The following is a 19,079-nucleotide window of genomic DNA, read 5'->3' as shown; positions in this document are numbered from 1 at the left end:
AAAAGGTGCTTTCAATGCTGTGGTAGTTATCTCTAGGACTGAGCGATATGGCAAAAACAAACTTATCATCACGATATATGTTTCCATATTAATCGATCTCAATAATTATTGATAATTTTAATGAGCTAATAAAATGCTATTTAAAAAAGAAATGTGGTTTAATTAGACCAGTTTTTCTTATAGAACATAGGAGATAAAAATTGAAAAATAAATAAGGATAATTAATCTTACCTTGTGTCACAATAAATAAAGAAAGCTCGTATATTGGCCAAAAAATAATCAGATGCAATTAATATTAGGAAAATAAACTCTATGACTCAGTAAGTATAATAATATAAGTAAAATGTGAAGTTCATTAGTTGTAACTGGTTTTGGTTGGAACTGTTCTCACACAGAGTTTACACACCCACACACACACACACACACACACACACCAGAGCACAAAAAACTGACACAATGATAAGCTAACCTGTCCTTGAGAGTTTCTCCCTCATGTTCCACACTGCTGCTGTTGTGTCTCATTTCTGAGGTCATAGCGTATGTGGTCTGGTGATTGTGTGACCGCGATGGCCAAACCTTTGGTCTGATCCACAGAGCCAAACTACTGTTGGTTAACCTTGTGTAACACTAACTACGTTTTAAGAAAACCTGTTTCTCATGGAGATTTCACATAAATCCCCACTTTCTTTAATTTTAAAATGTTTTCTTTACATTTATTGCTATACTAGTGGATACCTTTGTATGTGAGGTTTATTTGAGGGGCGTTCCCATGTGCAGATCCTGAGCCTTTAAAAATTTGACAGCCTTAGTTACAACACTATGACATAATCAGCCTTTAAATGCATCCTTTAAAGGAAGGAACCGAGACGCACAGTTCGTCTCTTTAATGCACTGCCTTTAGCCAGCCATCCTATTGAACTATTTTTCTATCATTATTGACAAAATGTCTATCGCAATATACATATTTAATGTTCTATCACCAAGGCCTAGTTAGCTCAACTTCAATTGTTTACATGCACAGGCACACACATGCAGTGAGTGAGATAGTTAGAGAGAGAGAAAAAGACTTTGTAAGTAGACAGTGTTTTATAAAAGCGTTTTCTTTTTGAGCACAAGCTAAATCTCTCTTTAGGAAAATATAATGCTACATCCCGGCCCTTTTTTTGGTCTGGCTACAGCACCTTATCTAAATCTTAAGCTTTTATTCCACTCAAATAGGAGCCACACCTCATTCCACACATTAAATGAACTGATCTTCAGATTTTCAAATGAATATCTTCAAAGCTCCTTCTTGTGTGTGATAAAAACCCACAGCTGAACTGACAAGATTCATATTTACATTTTATAATTCATATTTACAGTAGTGTTTAGCAATCATATATTCTACAAAATCACAAAATCATGCAAAAAGTGAAAAATGTTAACAAATGCCTTACAAATTTGTTTACACATCTCCAACTGTCTAATCATGACATCCTCATGTCCACCAAACAGAGAATTTAATTTAAATACAGTAGGCCTTTGAAAAGGCTTTACTGTATGTTTTGCTATGTTGTTTCTTTAATAATAATTTTCTTATTTACCTATTTATTTACAGACCTTACAGAAAGTATAGAAAACATTTAATTTGTAAAAACTTTTTTTAAAGTAGTACTCACGGAAAAGTGATTTTTGAACAAAACAGCTATTATACTACTTTAGTTGTCAAAAGCAAAAAAAAAAATTATTGTCTCTAAATCTTTTATAGTTAATCCAAACAAAACAAATATCCAGGTTTTCACAAGAAATTGCAAGATTTCTTAATAGACCTCCAAAAATTAAGTATTACATTTTTAAAAAGTACTTTGAAGAAGATGGAAAGTTGTTTTTCTATGGCATTAGTCCAGACAACATTTTGTTAATTTATCAGATGCTACATCAAGCGGAACATCAAGAGACTTTTAATAGTACATGGAAAACTAGAAATATTAAATATTTAATATTACAATCAGATAATTCTTTATAGGTTTTATGCCTTTAAAAAATGCCCTACATACAGTAAATATTCACTAGCTTCACTTAGTTTTACAACCATAAATTGAAAAGGAATAGCAGGCAGAAAAAGAAAAAAATAAAATAAGTGAAAGAAATAAGAGACATAAAAGAAAACCTTCTTTAGTCAGCAAGAGATTTAAAAACTGCTTTTTGACAGTGGTTTTTATTTTTCAATCTAACACATGCAGCAATTTTCCCAAAACATTTCAGCGTTTGGGTGTGTGTGATGCAGATATAGAGTTTTATTTACATATTACAGTTTAGACTAACTAAGTGAACAATTTTTAAATTATATACTGTATAAGTATACAATTTTTACAACTAACAACAATGCAGTAAAACAATATCTCTCTCTCTCTCTCTTTCTCTCTCATATACTGAATATATCAGTTCTATTAAACATTTTTTAATCATTGTTAAAAAAAAATAATTCTTAGATGTCTTTGTATTGTACATGTGTAATGTTGGAATTAAAAAAAGCATGACAAACTGGTTAGAGGGAACAGATTATGCAGTTTCATAATATCTCAAACATTAACATTAACAAATGTTTTATTTCAAATTTCTCGATTGGGACCAGCACTGTATACAGTGACTCGGTAGTATGGAGTGTGGCAACCAACCTCACTAGTTGGTTGGCTCAAAAACCTAGAGCCCTAGGCACCTGAGCCACCACTCCCAGGTCTTACACTTAATGTATTTTTGTAAAAATAGTTCCTCTTGAAGGTAGCTTGCGCACACATCTTTGGTTTTATTCAAACTATTATTTAGAAGTTTTTTTTAATAATGAAACTTACAGTAGCGCTCAGCCCACCTGGTGATGTTTCCTCTATCATCTTTCTTATCTGTGCTAAACATGCCATTTTCACACCCAGCCGGGTAACAGTGATGCGGTCAAGCTTGGTCATATAATTAATTTGTGTAAAAAAATTTAATGTATTAAAATTTCAAGATTAATTACATGCGTTATCGTGTAAATATTGACAGCCCTAATATATACTACTATCAACCATAACTTTAAGACATCCATTTAAATCAATTCAATTACAATTTATTTATATAGCACTTTTAACAATGGTCATGTCGCAAAAAGCTGTTTTACAGAATCAAAAAAAAAAAATGGAAATGTGTATGAAATGTGAGGATACGCATATTGATTAGATTGTCCCTGAGCAAGCCAAGGGTTATGGTGACTTTTGACATCTTTAAGTTAATATGAATTGCAGTTCATTATTGGAGACTCAGGTAGACTCAGGTAGGAAATTCCAGTCCTGAACCATTGACTGACTGCAGTCACAAGTCCTCAGAGAGCAGCTGTGTGCATCAGTAGAGGGCAGGAGCATCTTCATGGTAAAGTGGAACTGTCCCCAGTCACCACATACGTCCCAAGCAGAAAACACAGGGTCTCCATCTGACAAGATCTACAACCAGCAGCAGGGCACGAGGATGAGTCAGACAGGACCAGAGGGCAGAGTGGCTCTGGATCACTGGCAGCTAAGCAGCGGCATGTGTAGCTCGACAGGTAGAGAGACAGAAAGAGAGAGAGAGAGAGTGGAGTAGAGAAGAGAAAAAATGAAAGGAAAGAGAAAAGAAGAGAAGACATAACAGTTAGGTATGGTCACAGTGTATAAGGTGAATGTATATATAGTGCAGAGTGCAAGCAGGGACTCCGGCAGAACTAACTATAACAGCATAACTAAAAGGGAGAGCCAGAAGGAAACACAGACATGAGGGCTTCCTGAGATGTAAAGCAACCAGTCACTCCACCGTCAACAAACATGAGTGATCAACGATAGTGGAGAATACAGCATCTAAACATACCAGTTCACCATAATACTCTACGTCCATGAGTCCCACAGATCTGTTCTGTTACCTAAGGCAAATCCATTTATAAAAATCGCATTTCACAATCCCCCAACCCTTACCAACAAATTCCCAGGATGGCGTTCATGCTGTCCATTATTTCAAAAAGAAATAATAAATATATCAATCAAATGATAATGATAAAAAATACAGGGTACAGATATATACGTATATACAAGTCTATCACAGCAAAAAAAAAAAAAAAAAATATATATATATATACATATACACATATATATATATACATACATAAATAAATAAATAATAATAAAAAGAATTTAATAAAAAATAAAATAAAATTTACAGAAATTAACAAGGGCATTCAAATCAATGATAGGGCATCATTTAAAGGCATCAACATAATCAAAGAAAGGGCGCCACACTTTAAAGAACTGTTTTTCCGATCCTCTTATAAATAAGAAATTTTACAGGCAGCCAATGCAATATGGATAAGATAGGAGTGATGTGCTCGTATCTTCTGGTTCTAGTGAGGACTCTCGCTGCTGCATTCTGGACTAACTAAAGCTTGTTTATGCACCTAGTTGAAACAAACAGACAGTAAGGCGTTACAATAGTCCAACCTAGAGGTGATAAAAGCATGAACTAGTTTTTCTGCACCGTTTAGTGACAATATATTCTTTATCTTGGCAATATTTCTGAGGTGAAAGAATGCTTTCCTGGTAATATTATCTACATGAGCTTCACATGGCAGATTGCAATTAAACCAAGGTCTTATACTGTTGCACTTTATGAAACAGAAAGGCCATCCTGAGTTACTGAATGATTAAAAATCTTGCTTCTAGCTGCATGTGGTCCTAGCACCAGAGTCTTGTCAGGATTAGGCAGGAGGCATAACTGTGTGTCATAAGCATAACAGTGAAAACCATGCTTAACTTTGCTTAACTTATCGGTTATATACCATTAAAGTGGTGACAGGATCATGGACACCCAACGATCACCCATGTCGGTGGGAATCAAAGGCCAGCCTATCTGCTCCAATCCTACAGAAAAGCCAATGCAGTACAAATTGTCGGGGAAAAAAAACCCAATGCTGTACAAGATAGAATAGTCTGAGAACACCCAGTGCACCACAGTCCACTGCACACAGAGCTCAGCAGGCAAAGAGCCCAAGGCTGCTAAGCCAAACTTCCCAGATCACGATTAAATTGAGAACCCATGGGATGCATCGGACAAACAAGTCTGCTCCGTGGAGGCCCCACCACCCAGCCCACAGCACCACTAATGTCCCTGTGCCAGACACCACAGCACGCCCTCAGAGGTCTTGTGGAGTCATGCCCCAAGGGTCTAGAGCTGCCCAGTCAGCATAAGAGAAATTACACAAGACTGGGCATAATGTTTTGCGTTGTATGGCTAATGTGTGTGTGTGTGTAATCGGTGTGTGTGTGTGTGTGTGTGTGTCTGTCTGTGTGTGAACATATATGATGTTGTCTGCATACACTTTCTATATACCAACACGCTAAACACATTGATTGTGTGCAACGTGGGTAAGATTGGAAATACACTAATCCTTTCTTTAGAATATCAATTAGATAATGTTTGTTGCAACAATGTATAATGATGTGGTTAGAGCCCATTCAATGCAGGATGAGTAAACAGGGTGGATTGATACACTGTGTCTCTTTGACATTGTTTCATGGTAGCCTTTGTTTTGGAAATGTGAAGGGGTGGTTAGCTGTCATCAAGTGATCACACTAGCTGACGATTAAGCGCTTTATATTTATTCACAGTATGTATGTTTTTTTTTACCCGTTTGATTGGAATAAGGCTGTCAGACCGATGTATACCCAAAGTGATGAAAGAGTTACAGCTATGGTAGATAATGGTGTTTTTCAATGAATATGTCCAAAGCAACTATTTACAGTTTACATGGTTTGAAACCATTTTAAATGCAAACAAAAACACATCATTTTTATATTATCTAGCACCTACAGTAAGACTTAGTCCTTAAAACAGCCTATATGATAGTCAGGAATCAGAATAAGCAAAGCTGATGATTTTTCTCCTTCAAATTTTAGACCTATGTGATAATTCAATGTAAAAAATAAGGCAGTTAAGCCCCTTTCAATTTCAGGTTAGGACTCTACCAAAGTTACCACATGGGTGAATATTTCTGAAGGCAATATTTTTGTGAGTAAATTTTCCACGCACTTAGACAAGCAACGGGATTCAAACCCTCAACAGTGCTAACCACTGAGCCACCATGCCCCTCAATGTAAATTACACAATCAAATATTCTTACATCCTTAGTCAAATTCCCAAAGTTCTAAGAGCCTTTTAAACTCTATTTTAAGATACAGATGAGTAAATTATTTATTTATTAATTAATATATAGTGCAAAAAATGTTTGGCTTTGGATTCTCACCTACATAACTTTTATGGAAGAACTTACATCCATCAGCCATAACATTAACACCCCACAATGCTAACATATAAACATTGATTGTCAGTGTTAAACTGGTGAGAGGATGATGAAGAGTCCTACCCTGCAGAATCATACTCCAATGGTCCAGAGCTATACAATTTTGGGCATAATGTTTTGCATTGAAATTATGGCTTCTGTTATTTTTATTCTGATGACTACGTACTGTCATCATGCACTTTATGTAAGATGATGAACCTCTTGTAGCGCGTCGTCTTTTTTAGTCATCCGTCTGCTATAGATTGTGAAGCTTTCTATATGAGCTTTAAATGATCTGTGATGTTAGTGTGCCAAAAAACAGTATGAGGAGAACTAAGAGGCAAATGGAAGTGTTTAGAGTAAATCAGTTATGTAGAAGCTTCTGTGGGAAAACACCAACTGTCAACAGAAGAAACTGCTGGTGTGCAGTCTGGGGTCAGCTCTGGCTTTGACCTTACATAACACATAAACCCACGCGCTCCAGCCAAGAGCAACACATGTGAACATGGACGGGCCTGATATGGAGAGAGGCAAAGTAAAAAAAATATTGATATATTGGACCTTGTATTCCCATGGGCTGATATTTTGGTCTGTGAAAATTTGCCTTCCCAAGGACAGTTTTTTCATACTGGTACAAAATTGTGCCCTGCACATGGAGAATGTTGCTGCTCGCTAATAAGAAAGTTGTTCACATCAAATTAAAATCAATTGGATTTGTTTTTTGCATAATGTGTTACAAAACGAGGTCTCGGAAATGTGAAAATCCTTAGGTGATTTCAGATATTTCTACAGTTTTGTGTGACTTTATAAAATCTCCATGGAAACAGTCTTGTGAAAATTTGGGAGTTGTTACTAGTGTCTCATTGCCGGTCTTGTTCTTGTAAGGATGCCTTGTGTAAATGGGAGCTTAAATGTCTATGCCCTTGTGCCCCTGAGCCCCCTCACTCTGGGAGAGACACTCTTGAGCTTTATACACAATAGCCTCTTCTCATTCACGGATGACGCCAAAATGCCCTGGGTTCAGAATGGAAAGAATGACTTATTTCCTATTTCCTTCTTAAGTCATCCTTAGAACATGAGGAAGGGTCTTTCCATAAGTCGAAATGGGAAGATAAGAAACATGCACAGTTGCCCTAATGAGGGAAAATCTGTAGTAATGTTGCATTTAACAAAAAAAGTCACGTATTTAGCAGGAAGACGTTTAATATAAATGTTTAAAAAATTGCAGACATAGAATCTGATGTTATGTAGCCTAGTCATATTAAGATGTCAGATTATGATGTGGTTATACCTATAATCTTATTTAAATCTTATACACAGCCCCAATCACAAACAAACACATTTCTACTTTATTTCAAACCCAATAAACTTATTCAATAATGCAAAAAGTCCTTTTTTATTTTTTTACATAATAACATGCCCAGTTACTATTTGGATTTATATACACACTGTGTTTGATTGAACACCAACATTCCTGAGCGATAACACAAACATTTTAGTGACTCTGAATCTCGTGCGGTAATGAGAGGGAAAAATAAATCTCACCTGTATAAACAGAATTCTCTAAAATTATCCAGTCAGTTCTCCTTATTCTCTCAATTACACAGTCACATACTGGCTTGGGGGGGAATTAAACAATTGAACAAGTCAGACCATAGAAGGAAAGAGGCAGAGGAAGATACAGAGGATGGATGATGGGATGAGAAAGACAAAGACATGAAATACGTGCTATTCTTGTTGATTGTGTAATCATCCATGGTATGAACCCGAGGGAAGCTGGGCAGTGAATGCAGCCGCATTTCTGTCTACATCTGGAAGACAGACATTTTTTTTCATGTATGACTGAGAGGACAACTGAGCGGTAAACAATCAGTTGTTTACCGCAAGATCAAGAAGATAGGGTTCTTTAACTATGGGCCATGATGTAGAAATGCAAAATTTACATAAAGGTTAAATGGAATATATGTAAGCAGCACCGCTTATTAACCGAGAAGAAGACTGCCAGGGCTAATGAGGCTTTCCTATTTGTTAATTTCCTTGCTAAGTACCAATAGTAAACCATAATGGTAGGCAATAAAATGTTGCTTTTCCATTTCACACTCATCCACCGCTCATTCTTGCCTATCCATGTGTCCCAGGTGGCCTGGCAGTCACCAATGCTATCTGACTTTACATCTTACTTCTTTTGTTCTGGATATCCCATATAGTTTTCACTCAGAAATAAGTTGATGGCACATCCTGAAAGACAATAACTACAGACCTTACAGGCCACAAGGTCACTGTTATAATGTCTGCAGGAATTTGCAGACTTCCTTTAGGATATAGTGGTTTTCTAAGCAGAGACTATTCGAAGATTAATTTTGATAACCCAAAAGTTGTGCAACTTTCAGCTGCAGTTGGTGCCTAGTTTAGACTCAGTACACTAGACATGGATGTGGTTCATAACATTGAAATTTTTTTTTTTTAAAGCCCCAGATAGTAAAAGGTTTTGGATTAGTTGTGTCAATTCTAGAAATATAATTGAATATTAAGTAGCCTTTCACCAGATCACAGATTTAACTTTGACATTTTAATAATAAAATTGACAAATACGATTTACAGTGTTGAATCCAAGATTTGTTGGACTTGTGATGAAATTTCTCAGAAGTAAACCCGATTGACATTTATGAAGGATTTTAATCGCTGTATGCTGACGAGACACACCGGAATGGTGCAAATGTCTTAAATGTTTTAAGACAATCCCAGCCGAGATGGCGCCGAGCTCACTGCAGTCATTCCTGTGAACAATAAGCGAGTGGAATGTCTGATTTATTATTTTTTTCATTTAACAGCACCACTGGCACTTTACAGGGTCTCGACTGGGAGCTATTGCCACGTCCCCTGTACAGTCCCGCTATAAAACATGAAGCAAAAGTCTGAATCAATGAAACTTGTTAATCAGACTGTGGAAAAGTAAGTGTTGCTTTCAGTTAAAATTTCCCTACACACAAATGGCCCAGTGCACCAAATATCATTATGCCATCTTGCCTTAGCTTAGGTTACCACACTGTCCATGGAGATTTGAATCATTTGATTTAAAATGGATTTGAAATGATTAGTTTGGTATATTTTAGTGTGTAGTGGTGTAATGCTGAGCACTTTGGCATCACACCACCAGGGTCGAGGATTTGAATCCCGCCTCGGGTCAGTGTTCGTGAGGGTTTCATGTTCTCCCCATGCTTGGTGGGTTTCCTGCTGGTGTGTGTGTATGTGTGATGTATTGGCACCCTGACCAGGGTGTATCCTGTCTCCTGGGATAGGCTCCAGGTACCGGTGACCCTGTACGGGATAAGTGTCATAGAGGATGAGTAATATTTCAATCATCTGTCCTATCTTGAAATAGACCTTTATAATAAAACATTGCCATAAGGTCTGACCCTGACATGAAACACACGTGGAAAGAAAACACAGAACAGGGAGGAACATTTCCTTCTCCTATATTATTTCCTGCTTAAGATTTTAAGAGCAAAAAAAAAAAAAAAGAATTTATATGAGAAGTGGACACCTATTTGGGTCAAGGTGTAACTTGTTTTGAAAATGAAGAGAGAAGTAAATATCTTTATGAACAACTGATATTACTAGAGACACTTGGTTCATGAGCATCTATAGCCTGTGAGAATGTGTGCTTTTTCCACTGCTCTGTCTTCACAACATTAGTGTCAGGCTAAGACCATCAATCAGTCTCAATATAATACACAAAGCACTTTCAGATAAGAATTTTCCGGTCACTTTGCTCTATGAAATATTAAATAATCTAGCCTTCATTTGCAGCTAAGGCCTTACAACTCTTCTGTCTACTTACATTGAAAAGGAATGGGCAGGACATGCCTCTGCCCAGTAATTTATATCTTTCAATCTCTATTGTCTTGTCCACTTTTCCACTTTTTGTGAACATCTTGAAGTTGGAAAGGAAACAGGAAATGGCAAATGTTAGTGACACCAGGAACAAGATGTATATTTGTTCATACAGACTGCTTGATACAGTATGTTAATAGAAATCTACAGCACACAGCTACTGTAGGTTTTCCCAGGTGAGCAAACAATGTGCTCTACGACTGTCATCAGCATATCATGACGGATGCAATAGGTACTACTGATCTCCAACGACCCCACCTGTTCAACCGTGTTGTTATATACACATTTGACTTTTAAATGAATTTTTTTTTGAAAGCAAACATATAGAGGATTATTTGCAGTAGATCTATTTATATTCAGATTTAAATAAGAGCAGCCAACTGATTCCAAATAAAGACATACAGTAGGTGTTAAATGACATACATATAACAAATACACTATTTTTAGGCTTGCTTTGATGTAGTGTTTGTTTCAGCTAACATACAATGTGTGGGCAATTTATTTTTTTTTTTACAGTAGGAGACCTTTAGATACTTGTTGAATATCTAGTTTCAGATTCCTGAAAGGCATGACATCGCCCCTTCCATGTCTACTTTAGATGTCACCCATCAGCATGTAATACCATGTAATTGTGTAAAACATAGTCATTAAACTAACCACAAGTTTTATATTTGAAAATTATTTTTAAATCATAAAGATTAGGGAAATTAATATCATGAACTTATATAGTGATCAAACTATTTCACAATGATTTTAATTACTTGGTATAGACAGTAAAAGCTATGTAACACTTTCAGACTTTGAGATAACCTTTTTAAAACAAGCAAAACAAATGCAAAAAAAAAAAAAAAAAAATTAAACTCATTTGATTATAACTTTATATTGTAGACATTATTTAAAGAAGTAGATTTTGCAAATTCAAGTCAAGTAAACTTAATTGTCTCTTGCAGATATTCACTCGTTTTGAATTTGATGCCTGCAACATGGTCCAAAATAGCCGTGACGAGTATATTTAAACTGTGTCACCTGTCCTTTTAACAACACTCAATAAACATTTGGGAACTGATGACACTAATTGTTGAAGCTTTGTAGATGGAATTCTTTCCCGTTCTTGCTTGATGTATGACTTTAGTTGCTCAACAGTCTGCGCTCCGGACTGTCGTATTTTGTGCTTCATAATGCACCACACATTTTCAATAGGAGACAGGTCTGGATTGCTTTTTTTTGCTTTTTTTTTTACTATGAAGCCACGCTATTGAAACCCGTCAGAATGTAGCTTGGCATCGTCTTGCTGAAGTTAGAAGGACATCCCTGAAAAAGACACGTCGATTGGATAGGAGCATGATAGAGGCATACTAAAACCTGTATGTAACAGCATCAATAGTGCCTTGACAGATGTGCAAGTTACCCATGGCACAGGCACTAACACAACCCGCACCATCACAGAAGCTGGCTTTTAAACTTTACACTGATAGCAATCTTGATGGTGCTTTTCCTCTTTAGCCCGGGGAATATGACGTCCATGATTTCCAAAATCTATCTGAAATGTTGACTCGTCAGACCGCAGCACATTTTTCACTTTGTATCAGTCCATCTTAGATGAGCTTGGGTCCAAAGAAACCGGCGGCGTTTCTGGGTGTTGTTAAGGTATGATGTCACTTTGGCTGGTACAGTTTTAACTTGCACTTGTAGGTGCTGTGACAAACTGTGTTAACTGACAATTTCCAAAGTGTTCCAGAGCCTATGTGGTAATATCCTTCACAGAATGATGTCTATTTTAATGCAGTGTCGTCTGAGGAATAGAAGCAGGTGTAGCTTTTTGTTTTTGGAGCATTCCCTAACTCTCCCAGTCTTTTGTTGCCCCTGTCCAGCTCTTTTGGAACGTGTTGCAAGAGCCAATCAAATTTATCAGTTTGAACATTGCATATCCTATCTTCAGTTGTGGTGTTTTCAATTAAATATGGGTCAACATGGATTTGCAGCTTATTGGATTCGCTTTTTATTATACAGCAATAAAAACAGAATACAGCTCCTGACACATGCTCAAAAAAAAGCTAATATTCCTTTAAGCAATATCACACATCAATGCTGTGCTGGCCTTAAATAAAACACACGAAGGCAAATGTTATTATGTAAACAAATTGTTGTTAAAAATGACATAACATCATTTACGTTATGTATGATATGCAATGAAATGTTTGAATGACTGTCCATGACAGTATGGTATAAAAAAACAATAAAAATAAATATAGAATTTCCAATAAAATAAAATTTTAAACTGGAAATTAATTAGCAAAATAAAAATGTAATTAAAATAGAAATGTAAATTTCACAGGAACAGAATTTATAAAGTGAAAGTGTAATGCATAAAAGCATCCAAATATACAGTAAAAGTATAGCAATAAGAAAAATATATATTGTGGGTATGACGGTAGCAGTATAATTTGAAACAGCATGTATGAAATTATATGTTAGCAGCAGTGAGGTTGTCCCTGGCCTAAAGTTCAAGATTTTTATCTTTTTTTGTAACATGTGAGAAAATTATTTTAATTAACAATAGTGAACAACCACGATGCATATACCGCAGGTAAAGTTCCAGTGCTGTTACTGTCTACTATCAACACTAATAGAAAGCCTCTCATGGCTAATAATAATTACTTTGTTAAACTACAGCCTTTCTTTAAATATGATTATTATTAATGTTTGATTATTTGGCGTGTCTGGCATTCTAGTCCCTGCGTATGAGGTGGTATCAAAAAGTTTTGAGACAAGTTTTGTAACGCACAAGGCTGCACACACAGTCACAGAAAGCACTGACCTTTATAAGTCAGTGTGCCAAAAGACATCGTTCTGTGTTTATTGGAAGCAGCTATTCTGACCATGTGCTATTCCACCATGGGCAGCAAGCTAGAACAAAGAGAACCCCTGGAATTCTGCATGAAACTGGGCAAATCTGCCACAGAGACGTTTGACAAGATTCTGCAAGTTCACGGCGATGCTGCAATGGGTTTTTCGCTGTGTTCTGAGTTGCATTCGTGCTTCAAGAGCATAAGAACATCACGGGAAGACGACAAGAGATCAGAAGACCTTTAACGAGCTAAACCATGTGTTCTGCAACTTGTCCATGATGATCGTCGGTAAACTATTGACAACACTGCTGCCATTGTTGTTGTGTCATATGGAACAGTCCAGGCAATCATCACAAGTAATATAAACATACACCAGGTTGCTGCCAAGTTTGTCCCCAGACTGCTGACCCAAGAGCAAAAGAAACATTTCCCTTCCAAGTCTGCCAAGAGCTTCGTCAGAGTGCTGTGGATAACCCAGACTTCATGTTGAGGATCATTAGTGGTGATGAAACTTGGACGTACAGGTATGGACATAAGACGACGCAACAGTCTTCACAGTGGAAGACCCAATCAGTTTTACACAGGAAAAAGACGAAGCAGGTCTGCAGCTCGACCGAGTGCATGCTCACCGTCTTTTTGCGTCCTTTGTGGCATTGTGCATGGAGAATTTCTCCCTATCAATAGCAAATTCTACTGTTTTTGAGGTGGAAGTGGCCACATGAATGAGGACATACAGCAATCTGTGGCACACAAAATCTCTAAACATTTTGATATGAGCTTGTTAAACGATAGAATGGATGCATCAATCTAAACTTGTCATTTATATTGGAGAGGCAGTTCCAGTACTGTTTATAATGCACACCTTTTGACCAATCAAATTTGTGTGTGTGTGTGTGTGTGTGTGTATACACAGATTGTATTATTAATATTTATAAACAGCTCCCTATGGTTTTCCAGATGTAGTACAAATGCTATGACTACCAACCTCATTCTCCAGTACAGAGTTTACACATTTCTTACACACACACACACACACACACACACACACACACACACACACACACAGAGTGATGAACACCAGGAACCTCTCACACACACACGCACACGCGCTCTGTCCTTCCCTGCGCCACATCTCAGCCGCGTGCGTGCGTGCGCGCGCGCGCGCCACTTCTGCCGTTGCCTCTCGCGCCGTGCAAGTCTCGCGGTGTTCTCGCGCTGAGCGCCTGTCTTTCCCCGCTTGTTTCTCTCTCAGACACTGTCCAAGCGATCAGCTCAGCAGCAGGACCTGGGGGGGAAATGTCTCATCGAAAGGTGACAATCGCACTTACAGGACTTTACGTCCTTATTTGGCAAGGTGAGTGAAAAATGATGCTTATTTATACTTTGTTTCCCGCGCGCTTCACAGTCGGTATCATGTTTATTATGAAGAATTTTTTTAACAAGGAAAAGTTTGACCTGCGCTCATGTCCTGTAAATGGGATGGAGTGCATTAGAAAGTGATGCTTCTGGGTTTCTCTGTGGAGTCTAGCAGATTGGTTATTTGTTGTGCATTCCTCTTGTGCATTTTTATATAACAACAACAACAACAATAATAATAATTATGGGTTACAAAGAAGATAAATAATTAGAAATTATATTTTTGAGTGTTATTTGCATGGCTGTTTTTGATTGCAATCTACCATGAAACAAAATAAATATATTATGGAATAAATAGAAAAAAAACCTTCTTATTTAATTTGCCAATTAAAGGAGGACATCAAAGTTGTCCTTGTGTAAAAGAGTGTCAAATATATTAAAGATTTTCTTTCCTAAATGAATATTGCACATGCTTTGCATCCTACAAACCGCTTTAGAAACCCTGGGCATGCCAGAAACACAGCATGCCTTCGGTGGAACACATAAAAGAGTGCAGCACTGGTGATTCTCCTTTCTTTGTTGACCAACAAGCACAAGTTGGTTGACAGGATCGGCATTAGGTTTAGTCTGGCTGTGTGTTTGGAGAGCTATGAAAATAGTAACATATCTAAGAGGCATCCACTTTAGAGACCACACGCTGATGGTCAAATTGAGCCACTTGTAAGATCACTTTGCTTGCTTTTGCACAAAACTGTATCACAGCATTATCTGAAAGCACTTCAGAACTTTAACTAAGGAAACGTACAAATCGGCAACTGTTTAATTTTGGGACACTGCCAATTTCTTATACACGGTTCCATATTCATATCTGTTGAGGGCTTATTAAAATGAAGCATTTCATAAATGACACCAGTTCCCTTTGGCCCCTTGCCTTTGTTCCTAACTTCCTTACTTGTAATTCCCAAACACCTGGGTCACTACTTGTTTGCTTCTTTTAACCCTAAGTGCTTCTCCTCATTGTTCCTACCTCCTGTTTGCTCAAATTCCTTTTTTTGTCCCTGATGTCACACTTATAACAGCTGATCATATACTGTGGAGTTAAGTTGATTTCCTAAAGCAGATATTTTTCAGTTATACATATATTTATTCATGCTACACACCTTTAACCAAAGGAACACAGAGTTGGAATATGATTAAACGTAACTAAACATGAAGGCTGTTACAAAGATAGAAGTCAAGTACATGCCTCAGTAGGAGCAATTAGACATAAGAAAAATATAACTTTTGTTCAAAGAGTTTATGTGGATATCACATATTTGCATACATTTAAAGGTCTCATAATTTACTATTTCTTTATCAAGTTGACATAGGTCTCAGAACTCTCCTAAAATGTATCTGTTAATGCTCTAGGTGAAATAACCCTCAGATAATATATTTTTTTGTTGTTTTATTTTATTTGTATGCGCACTGGAGACCCAGCTGAATGTTTTAAAATAACTAAAAAGTAAAGTTTGCAGTGGTAGTTTGTGGTTAAGATGTTGATCAGGAGTCCCTGGATTGAGCCCTGATGCCGCCAAGCGGCAACTCTTGGACCCTTGTGCAAGGTCCGTCTTGCTCAGATACAATCGGATGTCGAGTTGGCAATCCGACCCTGCAACAGAAACAACAGATATATCTCTAGGGTGGATTTTGTCCTTTGTGTATTTAGCATGCTATTTTCAAAAACAACCGACAACCAGACTCATCCCAAGCATGCCACATGCTTAGCTCTGAATCTTTCCGCACTGTTGGAACTCATTCAAACATCTAAACTAATAACCGTGACAAAGGTTAGACCTTTATGTTCTCCTTGTTTCTCTCTCTGTGTTACTTATAATAGAAAGCAGATTACAGAGCTACTGTACCTTAGAGACTGCTTTGACTAATTTGGTTGACTGAATTTACAGTACAGTACCAGTGTATATATTATTATACCATAGATACAGAACAGATTCTTTAGAAATCCAATGTTTGTTATATCTAATGACTATTCCATTTCAGTTCAAGGATGCTGTCACAAAACCTGTATGCACGTTATTATTTACAGCCAGGATGTGGTTGAGAGGTAAGAGAGTTGGGGAAAACGCCTTGAGCTGACATGACAAAAAAAAAAAAAAAAACTTTGAAAGGAACCAGGCGATATGAGAAACATCAATGTTTCTGACTTAGAATGAACACATAAACCAAACTTATACTTCCAGGGCATCTTCAAAACGTTGCAGTACACAGAGAGTCTTTGAGTGCCCTCGCTTTAAAGTGTAGCCCATTAAAAAGACGTCTTTCCTGCCAGACTCATCAAAGTTGTATTGCAGAAGAATTCCAGCCATATCTGTAATAAAGAGCGAATGGGAGCTCACTGACACCGTCTAATTATAAGTTAAAGGCCACTCTCGTAATCTGGCACTGCAGCGCTTCCGATATGGAAGGAACATACCATCACAAAGCACTCTTACAAATGGACTGTGGCACAACAATAAAGTGCTTTGTGGGCAAAACTTTGTAAATCTTACAATTCTACATCGTAGTAGAACTTGACTCGAAACTGAGGTGCTTAAACAGTGTAAAATGTCTGGAATGTCAATTCATTAGAATAAAGGAGTTACTGAGGATGACACAATGAAGAATTTCCATTCTTCTGTGAAGGCCTGGAGTCCCTTCCAGAGGAAAGCATTACCTGAACATGAACAAACAGATTCATGTGCAGTATTCCAATGGACTGAAGCTTATGCATTATGGAAACAAACCACACTTTACTTCACTAAGAGGAAAATGTGCAATCACTCAGTAGAATTTGAATGCACTCATTTGAATGGCTAAGAATGTCCAAAAGATGCCTATAGTGTGTAAATTGCCTGAGCTCTGAGTGAGCCTGAGTGAAAGATGGCCAAGGACTTCAGTGCACAGTGTAGTTTCTCTTTTTCCTGTTTCTTTTTTTTGTCTTATCTTATACTTATCTCTTGTCGCACAACCTCTTGCTATTTGCTTCCATTTCCGTATGTTTTTGCTTTATTCTTTTATCAGTATGGACCTCCAATCTCATAATGAAGTCACATGAAAGGAGAAAGCATTTCATATCGTCCCTCCAGGGTTACTGTATAAATATGTCTGGATAATTGATTGTTGTTAATGGTAGCGTGACAAGGTCCAGACCACGACATGAGCAGGAAAAGCTTAAGTTCTTTCAGATTTTAGACCATTTTGTTAACCAGAACTGGACAATTTTGTCAAAATGTTCACATATCTCTAGGACACCTATTGTAACCCAGAATCCCACCTATAAACAAACAGTAATAGTGCTAACGTGACCAAAAAACAAGATAGACACGTGTGAGTGAAATTTCCCAGTTTTAGGAATTTCCTGGGTGGGATGTTAATTATAGCGTAATTAGCCCTTTTAGCTTCTGTGTAGATGTAGATATTTATCAGGTTTACTTTCAACCACAGTAACCAGAGTGAGATAGGAGGACCGTGTCTTAGCTGTTACAAGGTGAGCATGGGGACAGATCTGTCTTCCAGCAACAGAAACAAAACTCTGAAATGATATATTGGATTGCTGGCGAGACAGTATCTGGAACTGTAGCACTGTGTAGTGCTGTTAAAAACCAAAGCCAGATCCTAGAACGATTTAAGCCCAAATGTTTTCAAAGATAAATCTGATAGAGAGTCCAGTCAAAATACCAACGTCTCTTAGTAGTCTGAAATCTAGTCCAGTTATGGTAAAGCATTTCCATTCTCATGGGCCATGTTTTTCCTCTTTTGGTGAACTCCAGATTCGACACCATAATTGACCTTGGGAGTGTATGTTCTCTCTGCATCACTTCTTGTTGAGCCTAACAAGCAGCTGTTCACACCTGGCACCCACTTTTTCACTGAAGATCAAATTTCAAAAAGGAAGCAGAGCCAGTGCCTTCCAGCACAGTTGCTGCTTACTATGAGCCATTAACCACAATGGAGATTTCCTATTTCCTTTTTAACCAACAGTTTCTTACCCCTGCCAGATGGACAAATAAGATTTGCAAAACTTTCTCCATGTACATTGCTTGAAGTCTTTTCCATTGTAGGCCACTGCATTTCTTTCTTTGTGGTCACTGGATGGATTTTTGAATCAAGGTCAAAATAAAAAGGCTGTTTAGAATAGCCATAAAAAGAGTGTTGTCTTCCAGCAGGAGTAGGTTTAGTCATCAGTTTAAAGAGGTAATTTATTCACTATGTACAGAAACAACACTGAGTTAAAAAAAAATTCTACAGAAGAGGCTCTGTATGAGGAGCCATGCAGCAGTCAGCTGGGAAATTCCTCTATGTTTGTGTTAACCAGGGCTGTAGCTAAAAGTGATTTAGTCCTCATTCAGCTTCAGTCGTGTGTCAAGAGCGCTAAGGTAAATTACGTCTAGACCTTTCACACTGAGCACTCCAAAAAAGGTATAACAGTATGTACTGTATATGTGTAATGTAACGTCAGAACTCATAGCTACAAGTAGGTTCTCTTGCATTTATCAAACTTCATTGTGCATGATGCAGAGCTTTACTCCAGAGGTACTGTAGTTTGGTTTGGTCACATGTTGTAAAAACAGCAACTCCCCCAACCTCCCCTGGTGCTCTGGAGGCCTGAATATTGGCCTTGTTTG

The 19,079-nt window shown here is 37.4% G+C and overlaps 1 protein-coding gene across 4 annotated transcripts in view; it reads left to right on the top strand.

Moving 5' to 3' along the window:
- Positions 1 to 14,155: 14,155 nt before the first annotated feature.
- mcamb (melanoma cell adhesion molecule b) overlaps positions 14,156 to 19,079 on the top strand; it is a 36,872-nt gene continuing 31,948 nt past the window's right edge. For 2 of the 4 annotated variants that reach the window (XM_053507848.1, XM_053507850.1), the window contains exon 1: positions 14,156 to 14,413. In XM_053507848.1, the coding sequence (XP_053363823.1) occupies positions 14,356 to 14,413 (58 nt within the window). In that variant the 5' untranslated portion in view covers positions 14,156 to 14,355. The remainder of the gene's footprint in view (positions 14,414 to 19,079) is intronic. The other 2 variants (XM_053507849.1, XM_053507847.1) reach the window with 1 other exon arrangement.

The sequence above is a fragment of the Clarias gariepinus genome, chromosome 11, assembly GCF_024256425.1.
Source record: "Clarias gariepinus isolate MV-2021 ecotype Netherlands chromosome 11, CGAR_prim_01v2, whole genome shotgun sequence".
NCBI classification, from domain to species: domain Eukaryota; kingdom Metazoa; phylum Chordata; class Actinopteri; order Siluriformes; family Clariidae; genus Clarias; species Clarias gariepinus.
This window is presented reverse-complemented; position numbering and strand designations above follow the sequence as displayed.